This window comes from Equus asinus, chromosome X, assembly GCF_041296235.1.
Source record: "Equus asinus isolate D_3611 breed Donkey chromosome X, EquAss-T2T_v2, whole genome shotgun sequence".
Classification (NCBI taxonomy): Eukaryota; Metazoa; Chordata; class Mammalia; order Perissodactyla; family Equidae; genus Equus; species Equus asinus.
In genome coordinates this window covers 40723675-40742139 of record NC_091820.1, presented here as the reverse complement: position 1 = coordinate 40742139, position 18465 = coordinate 40723675, and the positions used below count along the sequence as shown (strand labels likewise).

At 44.6% G+C, this 18465-nt stretch overlaps 1 protein-coding gene across 3 annotated transcripts in view; it reads right to left on the bottom strand.

The window, feature by feature from the left end:
• Positions 1-5656: 5656 nt before the first annotated feature.
• The window catches only part of SLC9A7 (solute carrier family 9 member A7), a 150649-nt gene continuing 137840 nt past the window's right edge, over positions 5657-18465 (bottom strand). For all 3 annotated transcript variants that reach the window (XM_014867610.3, XM_070502739.1, XM_044763415.2), the window contains 2 exons: positions 12066-12171; positions 5657-6984 (listed from right to left, as the gene is read on the bottom strand). In XM_014867610.3, the coding sequence (XP_014723096.2) occupies positions 6733-6984; positions 12066-12171 (358 nt within the window). In that variant the 3' untranslated portion in view covers positions 5657-6732. The remainder of the gene's footprint in view (positions 6985-12065; positions 12172-18465) is intronic.

Sequence of the window (18465 nt, the reverse complement as noted above, 5' to 3'; positions counted from 1 at the left end):
TACAAACGAATACAAAGACTATGAAGGAAACTGTATATTGGGTTCAAGGATCTTAGCAATTATCCAACACTCAAAGCCTATTAAAGACTGTTGCAGGCCAGAAGTCACAGGCAAGAGACCAGGTTTAAAGTGTTTCTTTTAACCTTAACAGGCACTTTTTTTTTTTTTGAGGAAGATTAGCCCTGAGCTAACATCTGCTGCTAATCCTCCTCTTTTTGCTGAGGAAGACTGGCCCTGAGGTCACCTCCGTGCCCATCCTCCTCTACTTTATACGCGGGAATGCTTACCACAGCATGGTGTGCCAAGCAATGCCATGTCCGCACCCGGGATCTGAACTGGCGAACCCCGGGCCGCTGAAGTGGAATGTGTGCACTTAACCGCTGTGCCACCAGGCCGGCCCCAACAGGCACATTTTTAAAATCTCAAAAATCTGTTGCTGTGATTTTTAGACCCTATTTTAAAACTAAATTTCTTCAAGCATCTAAATCAGGGGTCAGCAAAAACCTTTCTGTAAAGAGTCAAACAGTAACAGTTCAGGCTTTACAAGCAAATAGTTGCTTGCTTCTCTTGCAACTCCTCAGCTCTGCATGAAAGCAGTCACGGACAATATGCAAATGAGTGAAGTGTATGCCAATAAGACTTTATTTACAAAAGCAGGCGGTGGGCCGGATTTGGTCAACCCCCGGTCTAAAGGAAGTTGGAGAGGAAGAGCTTCCACCCAGAGAAGAACCTCTCAGTGAGGGGAAGAAACAGACTAAGAGTAGGCTCATACCGCACTCTTCTACCAACTGACAATACTTTTAAAATACAAAACAAGATTAGCTCAGCCAGTTAATCTTTTTATTTTGAGTTTTGTAAAAAAAAAAAAAAAAAAAATCCTTGAGAAAAAATGTGTTAAATATCAGTAAAGAGCAGGAAAACATGTGGCTAGCTTTACGCTATCAAGCTAAACATATACACAAAGGCGAACATTAAGTAAAATACTAGGGAAAGGTAGCACGTTGGGGCCTAACTGCAGTTTTCCTTATTGCACAGAAAGATTGCTGATAACTCCAAGTCTTCACTTTTTCACAGTTAAACATACTTTACTATTATTTTATCTAACATGATTTATATAACATAACGTTAATTGTATAAAACCACCAGTTTGCTACTGTCGAATGCAAGTAGAAGACAACGTTCTTCCCAATTGCAGTATGTAAGCTCTCTATAAAAAGTTCCCCAGATCACATCATCCCCTGTTAAATTCATCCTATTTAAAAAATTGCTTTTCAGCTATTAAATGAATCTTGGTGGCCTTCTCACTTAATCATTTTAATGGACATAGTAAAACTTCCTAAGAAGTACCAGATGTATTTTATGTAAAAAATAAAAAGACAACCTAGGAGGAGGTGAGGCTACCATGAAGTCACACTTTGAGCGATTTCAGTGATAAATCCCAAATCCACAGACTTAAGACCCACACAACTGAAAAGCATTCCTCTGCTTCTCGAAAGCCCACAACTGGAATAAATAATCACAGCGAGGCTCAGCCCCCAGATGCCCATCAGCTGGATAGCGCCCCAGTAACGCTGGCATCTGAACTTTTTTAAGTGCTTTAGACAGCAGATGTAGAGTTCTTCACGCTGTTTACAAGTCCTTTTCTGAGTTCCTCCACCATACACAGGCCCAGATAATTTTCCACCGGCCAAGAGTCAAACTGACTGTGACATTGGGTAATTCTGTTAACCCTTTTTAAAAGGTGGCCATCAGAAATGAGAAGTGACCTCAGACCTTTTCAAAAGGTAGAACAAGCAGGCCTGCCTTCTCATCTTCTCCAAGGCATGTGGAGCTGAAAACTGGCGGCCTGTACATTCCATGTGGGCCGTGGTTACAGTATACCCTGCTTACCAAAATAAAACTGATATCGAGAACTTTGGTTTTGCTCTTTAAAGTTTCTGCTAGCACTGGGTGACAAGATGTGTTTGTTAACTAAAAAAAACTACTTATAAAAATTGAAACTGGAAAATAATGGTTTATTTCTAGGTCTTGCTTTGAAAGGATTGTCAAAGAGCCTCCTTGCTTCTCCTATTAGACACTAGCATTGGTTTCTAGAGCATTTCTCTGCACACTGTGGTCATTCGGGTTTAGAAAGGGGGGAAGTCTTTTCAGGTGTGAAAGCCGTGAAAGCAGCATTCACATGGGTTTGTTTCTAAACTCTAACTCTTGGCCACCAGATTCCTTCAATCTCCTGTGTCAGCACACAGCAGCTGACGCTGGCAGGCCAGGTTCTCACTTAAAAAACAAGATAAGAGATCAGAATTCAATGATAGCAGCCTTATGCATTTGACAGACTAGCTCCCCCACTAACTCATCTACAGAATCAACAGCAAACAGCAGGCACGAAACTTGTCAAGTTCCCCATTTCTCAAGTGGAAGAAGTCATGCTTATGAAATCAGCAAGCTGACTTTCCAGCAGCCCTCATTCCACATAGCATTTTACAGCAGATGGTAAAATCAGCTTCTGACACACCTCTTAGAGCTCACAGTGGGTACGAAGGTGGGTTTCCCCGTGGGTGATTTTCCCCTCTGATGAGTTGCTCAGTGGCCCGCCACTGATCTCCCCTCAGTACATCAGTGGGGTTTCTACATTTAGAAATCACGTTGTTCGTGTTAAATATCTGACGTGATTACATTAACTCCACTGCGGACAAAGAAAGGGAGAGAGACGGGGGGTGGGATGTGAACCAGACCTCTCTTTTGGAAGGAGCTGTTACTTCTTTGCTTTAGACCGAAATGTTCATGGATAGCTGAGATATCATTTTTCATGTTTTCCAAAGAGATTATTTGTCAACGAAACCACAGAGGACATTTTCAAGTCTAGAGAACACAGCCTAAAGAGCTCCCTGCTGTTTGCTTGATGAAACATCTGATGTCACAGTGTGATTCTGGCTTCCAGGCTTCCATGCTCATTTGTCCGGTCACTGAGTAAGAACCCTGGATGGGGAGAGTCCATTTAATCACATCTTCCCTTCCTATACTTGTTTCCCAGGAAGAAATCCAGCCTTATTTAAATTCCAAATTTCCTTTTCTAGGAGAGAAAGTTCACGTCTTCTTGTAGCCCCCAAAAACGGTATTAAAAGGTATGGCAGGAGACTTTATTTTCCCTCTGTCTGTGCAATACCAAAATTTGCATCTCCTGAATGACCCGCTACCGACTTCATCACCACAGGGCCTCTGCTTGGGCAGGAAAGGGCCCCCCCTTATTCTGAGGGGTCCAGCATGGATTCAGGCATGGGGACAAGCAAAGTGTGAAGAGGAAGAAAGGTCACCTGACTGCGAAGGGGATGACTAACTCAACCCCAGGTTAAACTGGAAAGGCAGCTTCTTAGAAACCTTCACATTTGATTACTCAGCAGCTCAGTTAAGACAAAACCCGCTTTTTTCCACAAACGGGGACAAAGTTGACAGGTTTCTAATCCCCTGCCCCAGAAATACCCTCATGTCTCCCTTTCGCGCTCCGAGGTTTTTAAGCGTGGCCTTTGCAGCTGTCCTTACGGAGCACGTTCTCAAGGTCAGCGAAGATGAACATGAAGCGCATCCCCGGCTGCCCGGCTGTATCGTCGGCCACTGCTCAGTTTGGTCCACGTGACTAACAATTTTTTAAAAAACTTAATTTGCTAGGCCATTCTTTAAGGGTCCAAAAATGGTCCACTGGGAGTTCTACACTCAAGGCTCTCAACCCTGGCTGCACATCAGAATCCCTGAGGGTCCAAAACAAAGCCCGGAAGCGAGGCCCCCTCCAAACCTACTGAACCTCAGTCTCCGAGGGGCAGAGCTCTGACACTGGTATTTTTTTTAAAAACTGGCCAGGTAACCCTAATGTGCAGCCTGGGTTGAGAACCTCTGCTCTAGAACATTCGACTGCTGAACTGCCATCCCCCCAACCCAGAACAAATATGCTTGTAAGATGACTTGGGATTACCCTCTCAGAGGAACTCCGTTCAGTTGGATATACCATTACTCAGCAGTTTTGGTGTGATTTATGCCAGACTAGCAGCCAACAGTTGGCCTTGAGTTAGATCATTTCTGGGCTTCGTGGCACCCCACTCTTCTCCACTCAGCACAGGCATAAGCTTCTAGAGGTGGAAGCATTTCAATGAATGGACTCCCTTCCTGGGACCCCTGGTAAGGTGAGGATTATTCTTCACATCTTGCAAACAAAAATCAGGACCATGGGTCAGTGACTTACTCTGATCCACTGAATAAAAAAACCCAATCAAATAACTACAACCCTAGCTAAAGTTTGGTCTGGTCTCGGCAAACCTCCACTTACTCATATTTAAGTAGGTCAGAATAAAATGTTTGCAGCGAAGACTATGAGACCCTTTGGGGGAAAACACAATAATCTACAGATTGACCTAAGACTAGGATGAGAACCTCAGTGGTTATTTGCCCTCCCTATGAGGGTAATTTCTTATAATTTGCTGCAAGCTTCCTGGAAAACCAAAATGACAACAAAGCCTTGAGGTTAATGAAGACAGAGTATGTCCTACTTGGTTGGCTCTTTTCAAGAACCATCGTCAGGCTTTTTCTGTTAGCTTCTTCCCTCCAAAATTAAGTAAATAAGCAACATAAGAGACAAGCAAGGCTTTTTTATAGACCCAACCAGCCTATCTCTCCATCTCTGCAAAAAACACACACAAAAGCCTCGCCTTTTAAGTTTATATGGCATGACTGGCCATGGCTGAGATAACGCTACTGAATAAAAACCCCTGTGCTGGTTCGGGGCACGGGCACAGACACATCGCCAGCCCTCTGCCAAGCCTGGCAGCTGCCCTCTGCAGTCTGACCCCACACCATAATGCCCCCCGTCCAGGGCTCTCTAAGAAAGCTGCTTCTCTGGTTGTGGGTCATAGGTTTTCTCCAGTCCCTCACTAGCCGAGGTAACCCAGAGTGTCTCAGGGGTTAGGTCCGTTGGTTAGCTTTTTATCAAACTCACAGAGCCCAGGGATAGCCATAAAATCAAAATGGACTTTAGTGTAGAGAGAAAGGAAGGAGGGGAATAAAAATCATTCAATTATATTATATTGAAGCATAAGAAATTGCCATTTCTGTATTTTAAAAATGGTTAAATATCAGCAATTTCATATGACTCAACCTAATAAATTTTTCCTGGTTTGCACAAATCTAACTCAAAAACAAAGTGTGAAGCAATGTCTTATTTAAAACTGTGAGTTAAGAAGATTAAATGGCTGATTTCATTATGGGTGGACTAGACTGGGCCGCTACTTTGTCTGCCATAATTAAGAAAAATGTCTACATTTTATGAAAGCATTTTTTAGAAACTTGGTTTTCAAATATACTAGCACTGAAGCATAGAGACATGGGGAGAATCTCAAACTTGGTTTCTAAGAATTCTCTCAGTATTTCACCTACTACAGGTGTGGGCAGGTAGAACAGCTCACTCACCAAGAACCCAAACTAAAAACCTAAATTTCAAACTACATTCACACATCAAGCTGGTACAAGCCTCCCTAGGTACCAAGAAGATGACCTTTCTCTACACGGCACTCAGTGTGAAGACATCAGATTATTAATCTTATAGCAGATGGGACCTTCCACTGGGGTGAATAACGCTTAAGCTTCCATTCACTCACTTCTGCTTCCTCACGTGGCCACTGAAACCTCATGCATTTATTAGCTCAATGTTTAGAATTGCACTCAGTCTTTAGAATACTATCTTGTGTTTTCTTTGCAGTTAGTTTTTTCACAGTGAGATTTCTTCCCTCTGAATAATAGCCTATTGCCTCTTAGGCTTCTTGCTGCCTTCTCTTCCCCAGAAAAAAGTATCCCACAAATTTTGGTGTTATCTCTAAACCCACAGTAGATATCTCAGTCCTATTAATCAGTTCCCAGGCAGTCAGCTCATATGGTAGCCCTCAAGAATTGACTGGTTTTTGCAGTGATATCATCATCAGTGTCTAAACAGTTTCTCCTGACCTCAGGTTAATTAAAAAACAACAATATAACACTATTTTGCCTTTGGTTTAAAACATTTCAGTCACTTGTTCTTTATGGAGATTTCCAGAAGGAATTATAATTCTTGCCTCCACGTTGAAATGTTCATGGATATATTTTCCAGTCTTCAGTCTAGAGCAGACACAGGGAGCAACGGAAGTCAGGAATCCTGACCTGAGGCTGCGGTCACGCAGCCCTCGGGCCCGGAGCCTCCACTCAAATTGCTTGTTCGTGTTTTCTGTCCCATGTAAGACCGGCTTCCCATAATCCTTGGAGGGCCAATCTCAATTGCCTTCCTTCACCATCTTTCCTCTAGCCTGTTCTCCCCGAACTTGCCATTTCCACAGCCAGCTAGGCTTGCACTGCTGCGTATGGATAGGAAGCCTCTCCTGGGAGCAGGTCCCAGCGCCTGCCACACCTTGTTCAGATGCTGCAGGCGACTGAAGGGAGAGACCGGTAAAGCATGCTATCGTTGTGGTGTTTAACTCTGAACAGTGCACTACTATGTGGAAAAGTAGGAATAGGTCTGCATTTGTCTTGACTTAGGGACACTTCAGCCCCACCAGCTGCATCTTGGGTTAAGTTTTAAATGTTAAGATATCTTCAGACCTCAATAAAACAGGAGCGTTAGTTCCATTCAGTCAATGCCCCGCCTCACACAACACTGGGGCTAGCAACCCTCCTCACCCCACCTGGGTGGGCCGACCCCTTCGCCTCAGGGTTTGGGGGGCGTCATGCATTATCATCCAGGGGGAACACCAGGCGGGTGCCCCGGCTGGAAACCTTCTGGTCTCCCATTCCCAGGTCTCGTTCCAGCACCTCCTCGGAGCTGCTCTTTGTTCTCCGACCACCCTCGAGGCTTGTGGAGGCTGTGTGGGAGCCTGAGGAGCCATTCGCAGTCACTGTGCTGTCCCCGTAGGTCAAGGTGAGGTCACCCTCAGTCAGGATGAAATCGGAGTCTTCCTCTCTCAGTGGCTCTTGGTTCTGAAAAGTGCAAGGAAGAGAAACAACAAATGGGGGATTGCTATCTTCCAGGGCTGGAGCCAACCCCAACCTCGACTCCTCATCTGAAAACTAAGGATCGTGAGACTTGCCTGCCTTGAGCCTCTAGGGTGGTCACCAGATGTAAACTGTAGAGTGCTATTCAGTGTAAGGCACTGTTGCCTGAACCAGAACTTCGAACACCAGAAAGCAGTTCTGATTTTAAACGCCTGACAGCTCAGGGTTGGTGACAAAAGGGAAGAAAGGGAGACCAGCCTGGATTTGCAGCTTCCCAACCCACGAAGAAAGGAAGGGGTGAGGTAACTCGGAAAACCTGCAAATAGGTTTTGGGTCCTCTCTTCTCTGGGGAGATCTTCCGGGTGGGCCTCCTGCCCCACACAAACCATCCTAAATCCACCTGCTCTACAGCTGAGCTACAGCAATTGAGGGAAGAGGACAAACCAGAATGGGGATTTCCTTCCTCTCTCCCCAGAAAAACCCTGATGGGAAGCCCTCAGGTAGATGAAGGGAGTGATAGAGAGGGAGGGCGCATTTTCTTGGGCATCTATACATGCCTGTCAGGAACATCACATAAGCTCTCATTTGATCCTCCTCCCCCCGCCCCCACCCCAGCCCCGTGCAGGATGCACTCAGGTTAAAGAGAAGATCTGAGCTAAAGAGAGCCTATGAAATTTGCTGGAGGTTGTCCAGCTGGTAGGAATCAGAGTTAGGATTTACGGTGCCTCCAGACTGGTTTTACCCACATAAAGGATGTGAGAAATCACTCTGGCAGGAAGAGGACTGGCATGGCATCGCATGCTAAGCAGCAGGTGTAGCAAAACAGACAAGGCTGAGCAAGGCAGGTGTTAGCCAAGCTTCAGCCACTGGAAACTCCAAGAAGGCAGGCAGGGAGAGGCTCAGGAAGCAGCTGAGGTCAGACACAACCTTTCACCCTCCGGCAGGTTTAACAAGCAAAACAAGGGGCGGTGTGCTCCCCTGCTCCCCACCGCACATCTGTCAAACACTGTGAACTTCTGTCTTGAATGGCAAACACATGGTTTCAAAACACTCCAGGGAAACTGCTCTTTCTCATCTACCCTTCAAAGTGCACCTGAAGCCCGGCGTCCTCTACACAACAGAGTCTCCTCAGTCCAGGACGCCGAACCAGCCTCCCTGACAGCCTCGTGGTCCCCGTCCAGCCACGCTGCCCGAGGCCACGGGCGGATTCTCCTGTACCTGTGTCTGGACTCTCCGTCTAGATGAGCAACCACCAAAGGGTAGTGACCTTCTTCTGCTCTTCTTGGCACCCTTCCTTAAGGTGCTTAACTTATAGTAGGTGCTAGATGGAGGCCAGTTAAGTGCACTGACCTACAGAGGACCCGTGGGTTCTGTCTATCTCCCTTCTGTCCCAGCCAATCTCTGTGCATTCACTGGTGACAAGCACATGCTTGTTTTCTGCATTGTTTCTCAGTGACGTTGACTGCTCCACAGTCCACACTGGGACTCCACTTAACCAATGCTCCAGCCTTTCTCCAGGCAAGCACGCAACTCCTCTTGCTTGCTGCCTCAAATCCTCACTGGAATGAGGCAGGGTGCAAGTGTACAATTCAATAAAAATCCTCTACTCAGGCAGAGGGTAATCGTGAAACTCCCAAATTTCCTCCTCTCCATTAGTGTTTAGAAAGTCCTGAAACTCAATCTGCTCTGTGACAGTTTTAACAACAAATGACATCATGTATCCCGTTTTAGCCCGTTCCATTTCTCCCTTCACACATGTGCTAAGAAATGTTTTGTTCCTCTCCATCAAAATACTTCTCCCAGGGCTCTTAGCTCCCAGTTTTCAGGGGGAGACTCTCCTGGCACAGATTTTACTCTTTTAAAGGTTTGGAGCCTCAGAGGGACAGAGAGGAATGTGAAACAAGAGCATGTGAGGGAATTGTGCAAATGTAGCCAAGCGCCCCCCACAGCAGCACAGGGGGACCCAGACACGAGCCCCGGCGTGGCCTGCTCTGACCCCTCGCAGTGGAAAGCAGGGCCAAAATTCCCCGCCAGGAGAAAACAAGAGTGGACGTTGACCCATTCCATTACAAAACACAAGCCCAGACAAATAGCACCCAAGGAAAGCTCATTCCTTTCCAGAAACGAGGACACAGTAAAACGCAGTGCAGAGGGATTTCCAAGTCAGAGCTTAATGAATGCTATACGCAGGCGAGGAAACCGATCCACTCCCTCGAGCTCTAGATGACGGGACCGACGATAGTTCTGTTAAGCTAAAGGTTTCCTTAATTATACAACTAGCTGGCCACTGAAGGCTGCTATGAAAAAGCAGTGAAATCACCTTGCAAACACCTGCAAACAAGTGTGCTGTGGGAACGTGCACATTTGAAATAACCAGGGGTCATTGTCATAAGTGGAAGAATACTGTTTTCTAGGTAGATATCAAACCTCAGTGGTTTAGAGGTAGTGGAAACAGTGAATAATGAACACCTTAGATATCTCCCAAATAAACTTGGTGAAGTACAAAACGCCCTATAGGTGATGGGCGAGGACCACACAACCGTGAGTCCAACAGCCACGAGAGCCGCCAGCCTGAGACCCTCAGCCGGCACTAGACTCCGCAGGGACCCCCTCCGCTCCCTCACCTTTGGGGTCCTCGGTTAATTTTTCAGACTCTTTGCTCGCGCTCTCTCAGCAGCAGGCGCCCCATGTCTGGAGCTGACCGGGAGCCCGGGCGGGACCTCAGCCCAGAGCAGCAGCGGCAGTATGGAGGGTGATCTTGCCTGTAGCCCGTCACCCCATCTTGGGTTGGCTGTGAGGAGTCCACAGCCAAACGTTACCTCTCGGAGCAAAGCCTGAGCAGTCTCTCGAACTGGTGAGGGAAGTGCTTTCAGTGTCAGTGCCTGGCAGTTTACTGAGTTTATGCTGAGTTCAAACTAGTCCAGATACCCTAATCGATGAGCAGGGCAAGAGTCGGTACGCTTCGGATTAGATAAGGTTTTTATAAAGCGTTGGGAGTGGGCTAGTCATTTTACTATTACATAGACATGAAAAGTGACTCTTATAAAACCCAATTAAGATGGGAGGCTTTAGAAATTGTTTAAAAGAGACTAGAGCTAGAAAGCAAAGAAACACATAAACCTGATGTAATCAGCTGGAGCTTCATTAGTGGGACAAGTGGTGATGCCGGGTCAGCACCCTTTGTCTCCGATGATAAAACACATCCAAATGGCCCACACTGTCACCTTAGACAGAGGTCCCAACTGAGCAAACTACTCAGCATTCAGAAAAAGACAGCTTTTACTAAATAGGCTGTCAACAGGACGGGAAATTATAAAGCTTTTTAATCTATTGGTCTGTGTCCTTCCAACATAAAAGGCACTCAGCATTATTATCCAGGCTCAGAGATGTTACATTAAACACTCACCACAAGCGCTAAAATCACTTTACACACTGGGAGTAGTTCCGGGGAAATGCTGCTCTCACCATCCTACTCATGTTTTGTAATTTAAAGACAGTTTATCAGAGGTGATACAGGAATTTCATTTTTATGTGAGGAGGAGCTGGGAGGCTGGAAGGCTCAACTGTCCCCTTAAAGGGAAGGAGACACTGACGCTGCTCTGTCACGGCTGGCGGAGACTCGAAGCAGAGGCCCTGCAGAAGTGCAGTTCTACGAGGCCCAACACGCTCTCCCAGGGAGGTCGACGCCGCCCACCAGCGAGGTTTGCAGGTGTAGCTCTGTGCCTGCCCCAGGCCTTTTCAACTGCTGCCTTCCTCCTGAGGGAGCCAAGGAGGAGCCCTGAGGACCACACAGAGCTCACTCTCTGCGCAGCAGCAGCAGGGGCAGGACACAGGGCGACCTGGCAGTTGTAACCTGTTCTTGAAGGAAGAGCCGGCCATTTAAGGAGCTGCACCCTCGGATCCTGGGGGCTCTGATCGGGCTGCCCGTCAGCACTCCAGACTGCCGATCCCTCTCTGCCCCAGCGCCTGCTGCCCAGCTACGGTGTCCAGGTGTCAACATCCGTTTCCCCTCTGTACACCTGAATGCACACAACTGCTCCCAAGCCAGCTGCCCCGCCCCGTTAGAACTTAGCGGGTTAGGGCCCTTCTCTTTCAGATCTGGGCTTTGCGTTCTGCTTTTCATCTAATTACTAATTAGATGTATTACTAATTTACTAATTACTAATTTACTAATCAAGTAAACTGTACGTTACTTACTAATTATTGGAAAGCGGCATTAGGGTCTTAGCTCTGCCAGTTACTAACTGTGGGACCTTGGCACGTCCCTTATCTGTAACTGCAGGACCTGCTTAGTCACTGTACAGCCAGGAGAATAAACTTCGCCTTTGGGAACTGTAAGTCTCTTCACGAATTTGAGGACTTCTTTTCTCCTGGGCTGTAATGGTTGTGCCAGTGACAAGATGATTAGGATGGTGGAGGAGAGATGAGGAAGAAGGAAGGTCTTTCCCTCTCCTCCAGTCCCTCCATGTGGCAGCTGCTTGCTACCCACCTCTCTCTCCATCTCTGCCCGGCAACATACGTGAGGAGCTCAAGAGTCAGTCCTAAATCTAAGACGTCCACTGGTGTGGATATCCTTTTCATACTGTGCTGAGTCTCTTTCTAGAATCTGAAAATGGAAAGGACCTGCCCATGTCAACATAAATAAACAACTTATAAAAAGAATCCTTACATTTGAGAAATGCTTTGTAGTTCACAGCGAACCTTATCCTTTAATTCTCACAGCACGCCTGTGCTACTAGGCCCGTTTTACACATAAGAAAACTGAGGCACAGAGCACTTAAATGGCCTCAGGGCTTGGATTTGAATCCAGTTGTTCCGATTCCAAGTCCAGTGTTCTTTCAACTATGCCACAGCTGCTGATGTTGTGGAGCCCCACAACCCTGGTAAGAAGTTTCTCTGTTAATGTGCAAAATATATAAACATACGTAAGTTGGCCGTTTCTAATCATCTTATTAGAGAAGCAAGATCTGAATTTGGAGACTTGAGTGCAATAGGTTCCCTCTTCCTGGGCAAGAGACCATGCCAGCATGGTTAGCAGGAACGCAGCCCCAGCGCGCGGCACTTACGTCGTACACCTGGGGACTGGTCAGACATCGAGCGAGCAAGCCACACCAGGCCGGGAGAGTGGTCGTTAACGGGGGGCCACTGTGTGTGAGGATGGGCTTCAAGTAACTTTAAAAAGAGAATTAAGGAAAAATGTCTGCAAAGAAATCACACACCTAACAAAAATGTGTTTAGAAATCCCAAAGAGTAAATCATCCGACATTCTACCCACAAAAAGCCTCTTTCCTCCATTTTACCAGTACAATACAGAAAACACTTGTAGTCTGCAACAGTCTGAATCAAAGATTAAACTATGCCCCATCAGCCTTCAGTGTTAACTGTTAACTCTTAGGTTGGTGCTTCCCAATTTTCAGTTTAAAAGAATATTTGATTAACTAGAACACTTTGCTATGTTGAGTGAGAATTCTGGTTTCAATCAGCATTCCAGCTTTTGACACACAACCAGCTCATGTCTTGGAGACAGGAGGTAATGGACCTGGAGTGGAGATGTTGCGGCCACTGGGTGTCTGTAAGTATTCTTATTAAACCACTCTACCCAGAGGGCACATGGTGGCAATGTTTGAGGGGGACAGAGGCTTAGAGGTAACCTAGGGCTATGACAAAGGAGGAAATTGAGACCTGGTGAGGTGAAGTGACTCCACCAAAGTCACTCAGGCCGCAGATCTCCCCACCTCCCGTACAGGGCTGTTCTTCACTCTGCCTGCTGCCTCTCTCCCAGACTCTCCGACACGGCATTTCTCAACCTGGTTACTACTGACATTTTGGGCCAGATCATTCTTTGTTGTGGGGGGCTGTCCTGCATTGTAGGGTGTCTAGCAGCATCTCTGGTCTCCACCCACTAGATGCCAGTAGTACCCCCAACCCCTCCCCTTGGTGTGACAACAGAAATGTCTCCAGACATTGCCAAACGTCCCCTGAGAAGCAAACTCGCCCTCGGTTAAGACCACTGGTCTAACACGAAGGTCAGCTGTTACATGGAGAGCTCAGGGTTTGTCATCCTGTGGATATCTGTGCTGCCAAATGGACAACCCTGTGTTGGACGCACCATGAAGCACGTGTCACATTATGATAGAGTCGGACCATTTCTGATACCCATAGCCTAACCAGCAATGGAAAAGGGGGAGACTCACATGGGTACCCCAAATGCAGGAATGGCCAAGAGAGTTTAAAAGAAGGTCACACGGTGTCGCAGCCATCTGTACTCAAGAGGATGACTGCTCTCTCCAAGCCCCACCACTTCCTGTCTTCACTTACAGCAGCACGAGAAAGAAGCCTCTCTACAGGAGGAGGAGGAGATGGCACGGGGAGACTGGGCAGACTTCTAGTTGGGAATTACCCAACAAAGGAGGGTGTGCGGACTCTGCTGGAGCTCTTTACCAACAGAATGAGCCTCCTTTGACCGCTGTCCTCTAACGGCCTTCCTGGGAACAGCCCCTACAGGCCTATCAGCTATGTTGTGTCTTTAGCTCACAAGCTGACAGGGGCTGGATGTGTGGAATGATTAATACAAAAAAGTCACCAGGGGACCAGAGGCTACCTTTCAGTTCCCTGCCTCAGGCAGTTCAAAGAAAGCTCCCTCTTCCCCAAATACAGAAGGCCCTCTAACAACTTCTCTAAAAGAGAAAAAATATATATATGCATACACATAGATTTTAAAATATTCAAATTGTCGGAAAGGCAAAAATGAAATATCAAGTCTCTCTTCTCCACCCAGTTTTGCAGGTAACTACCATTATAACTTTATACAACATTTTCTTCTTCCATTTCTTCATTGATAAACTTTAGTCAAAGGCTTCTAACTCCCTCCTATGAAGGATGGTAAATTTAATTCCCTTATGCTCCTGCCTCCTCTTTCCAATCTTTTTCCTTTCCAATTTTTATTATAATTTATTTTACACTGTAGATATATAACATTTGCATTCTATTTTATAATAAACCTTCTATACTTCTAGACTATAGATTGAGTCTAACTGTTAAAAAGCAATAAGCAGCATTTGTAATAATGTTATTATACGAATATTATTCACCGTAACCAAGCAGTGGTTGGAACACTATTAAAAAGACATGTAATACAATGTCATTTAAACTCTGTTAGTCAGAAGAGAACACGTGAGTGTCTTGCTAAATAAAGGATCTTTTTAAATTTTTTTTTAATCTTGTTCACTTCTGGGTTATAACAAATCACTGCTTCTTCAACGTTGTCCCCTTAGTTGGATTTTGTTTTGTTTGATCCTTACGGTTTTTACTCCTTCTCATAGAGTCTGCACGGTGCCAAACTTTCTGAATTCTTGCATATCTAAAAGCCACCCTCCTTTTTTTCGCTCATTTTTGATGAAAAGTTCAGGTGTAGAATTCTAGGCTCAGACTTTTCCTTTTCATCCTGGAACTCAGATAGTGCTCGACAGTACTCTAACATTCAATTTTGGTGATTTCACGTCTGATTCTTGCCCCTTTGGAGGCTGCCAGTTTTTCTCTTTGGAACCTTGAAGAGTCCTGTTTTTCCTCCTGTACTTGTGGAATGCTATAACGAGTACATCCATCCTAGTCACGCTAGGTGGGCCCTTGCACTCTGGAGACAAGTCACTTCCCTTAGCTAAGGGATTCTTTCTTCCATCACTTCTTTGGTATTACTTTTTTTTTTTTAAAGATTGGCACCTGGGCTAACAACTGTTGCCAATCTTTTTTTTTTTTCCTGCATTAATTTCCCAAACCCGCCCCCGCCCCCCACGGTGCATAGTTGTATATCTTAGTTGCAGGTCCCTCTAGTTGTGGGATGTGGGACGCCACCCCAACGTGGCCTGACGAGCGGTGCCATGTCCGCACCCAGGATCCGAACCCTAGGCTGCCGCAGTGCAGCGCACAAACTTAACCACCCGGCCCTGGAGCCGGTCCTGGTACTTCTTTTCTTCCACAGTCTCTATCCTCTCCTTTCAGGTCCTGTTAAATGACTGTGGACCATCTGGGTCTAACCTCCACATCTTGAACTCTTACATAGCTCTGATTTTTTGCTTGAATTCTTAGAGATTTTTTCCTCAACTTTATCTTTCAGATCCACAATTTGGTCTTCACCATGTAATGAAACTATCCATTCCATTTTTGGGTTAATTTCAAAAACTTTAATTTCCAAGAGTTTCTTCTTATTTGATTGCTCCTTTTTCTTTAATTTTTTTTATTAAGGTAACACTGGTTTATAACATTGTGTAAATTTCAGGTGTACATCACTATATTTTGACTTCTGTATAGATTACATCATGTTCACCACCAAAAGTCTAGTTGCCATCTGGATTGCTCCTTTTTCTAATAACCTGTTCTTACATCACGACCGGAAAAATCTCTCAACTCTAAGGATTTTATTAGAAAAATTTAAAAATACATATTTGGAACTGTTTAATTACTTCGGCTCCCTCCACCCTCATGTCTTTACTCAGTTTCTCAGTTCATCAGACAGGTGGGGACTCCTACCACACTAAAGTGGAGGGGGGTAACTCTGGGGAGAAAAATCTTTGGTGGCCTCAAGATCTGCTTCTCTACCAAACCCTCCCCAGGCGGTGTCTCTACTTTCTTTAGAGAACTATGGCCTGAAGAGAAAATTAACAGCTGCTAGTTGACCTGTTGACACAGGAGATACTTGTTGCAGCTGCTCTTAACAACATTCTTTAATAAATCACCTGGCTGAAGACTCACTTTTGTCTTGGGCTACAGTTTTCTCTGCTACAATTCCCTCTACCTTTGGTCCTCCAAGTAGTCAAAAATCTCTCTCCTGTGATTCCAGTGAGCCCTGGAAAGAGAAGGGAGGTATATGTGTGCGTTGAGCCTCTCATCTTAAGGTGGAATCCCATCCATGCCATTTTCAGTCTTGTTCAAAGAAGGAGGTACCACACTCCATTCTTGCTGGCCTGTGGGAGTCATTCATACCCAGCTGAACTCTCCTCTGATGCAGCCAAAGCCCACTTTGTCTTGCCTGATCATCTATGGAGCTATAGAATGAATCACGGGCACCTTCCTCATCTAATACTCCAGACACTTGTGTCTGCTGATGATCTTAGCTTCTCTCCTCCAAACCAAAAGAGTGGAAATCTCAAAGTCACTAAAATTTACATTCAGGTGAGACTTTAGAGATTACTCCTGTTATTCATTAAAGAATCGACCTCTTCTCCCCCCAGCTTTATTGAAGTATGATTGACAAATAAAAATTGTATATATTTAAGGTATACAATGAGATGTTCTGATATACATATACATTGTGAGATGATTACCACATTCAAGCTAATTAACATATCCATCACCTCACATAGTTACCATTTTTTGTGTATGTGGTGAGAACACTTAAAATCTACTCTCTCACTTATGCACTGCTATGTTCATCGCAGCATTATTCATGATAGCCAAGATGTGGAAGCAACCCAAGAACCCAAGTGCCCTGCTACAGATGGATGGATAAAGAAAATGTGGTATGTGTGTGTGTATACATACAAACACACACACACACACACACACACACAATGGAATACTACACAGCCATAAAAAAGACACAATCGTCTCATTTACAACAGCATAGATGGAATTTGAGGGTATTATCTTAAGCAAGATAAGCCAGACAGAGAAAGACAAACACCATATGATTTCACTCATATGTGGAAGATAAACAAATACATGGACAAAGAGATCAGACTAGTGGTTACCGAGGGGAAGAGGGTTGGGGGGTGGGCATGAGGGGTAAAGGGTCACATATATATGGTGATGGACAAATAACAATGTACAACTGAAATTTCGCAATGTTATAAACTATTATGACCTCAATAAAACAAATCTACTCTCCTAGAAAATTTCCAGTATACAATACAGTATTATTAACTATAGTCACCATGTTGTACATTAGGTCTCCAGAACTTACTTATCTAATAACTAAAAGTTTGTACCCTCTGACCAACAACTCTCCATTTCCCTCACCCTCCAGTCCTTGGCAACCACCATTCTACTCTCTGTTACCAAGAGTTCAACTTTTATAGATTCTAAATATAAGTGAGATCATGCAGTATTTGTCTTTCTGTGCTTGGCTTATCTCACAGCATAATGTCCTCCAGGTTCATCCATGTTGTCTCAAACGGCAGAATTTTCTTTGCTTTTAAGACTGAATAATATTCCATTGTATACATACCCATTTTCTTTATCCATTCATGCATTGACTGACACTTAGCTTTTTTCCATGTCTTGACTACTGTGAATAATGCTGCTATAAACATGGGAGTGCAAATATCTCATCGAGATACTGATACTATTTCCTCTGGATATATACCCAGAAGTGGAACTGCTGGATCATATGGTAATTCTATTTTTAATTTTCTGAGGAACTCTCCATACCGCTTTCCACAGTGGTTGTACCAGGTTACATTCCCACCAACAGTGCACAGCGTTCCCTTTTTTCTACATCCTCCCAAGACTTGTAATCTTTTGGCTTTTTGACAACAGCCATCCTAATAGGTGTGAGGTGATATCTTATTGTGGTTTTGACTTGCATTTCCCTGATGATTAGTGATGTTGAGCATCTTTCCATACCTGTTGGCCACGTGCACGTCTTCTTTGGAAAAAATGTCTATTCAGGTCTTTTGCTCATTTTTAATGAGGTTATTTGGATTTTTGCTATTAAATTCTGAGTTCTTTATATATTTTGGATATTAGCCCCTTATCAGAGATGCGGTTTCCAAATATTTTCTCCCATTCCACAGGCTGCCTTTTCATTTTGTTGATGGTTTCCTTTGCTGTGCAGAAATTTTTTAGTTTGATGTAGTTCCACTTGTTTACTTTTGCTTTTGTTGCCTGTGCATTTGGTGTCAAGTCCAAAAAATCACTGCCAAGACCAATGTCAAGGACCTTTCCCCTATGTTTTCTTCTAGGGGTTTTATGGTTTCAGGTCTTACATTTTAGGCTTTAATCCATTTTGAGTTGATTTCTGTGAGTGATGTAAGATAGGTGTCTGGTTTCATTCTTTTGCGTGCGGATATCTAGTGTTCTCAACACTATTTATTAAAGAGACTGTCTGTTACCCATTGTATATTCTTAGCACTTTGGTCGAAGATTAGCTGACCCTATATGTGAGGGTTTATTTCTGGGCTCCTTATCCTGTTGCATTGGTCTGTGTGTCTGTTTTTATGCCAATACCATACCATTTGTATGGAATACAATATACCTTTGTAATATAATTTGAAATCAGGAAATGTGATGTCTCCAGCTTTGTTCTTTTTCCTCAAGATTGCTTTAGCTATTCAGGATCTTTGGTGGTTCCATATGAATTTTAAGATTGTTTTTTCTTTTCATGTGAAAAATGTAATTAGAATTTTTATGGAGATTGCATTGAATCTGTAGATTGCTTTGGGTGGTATGGACATTTTAACCATATTAATT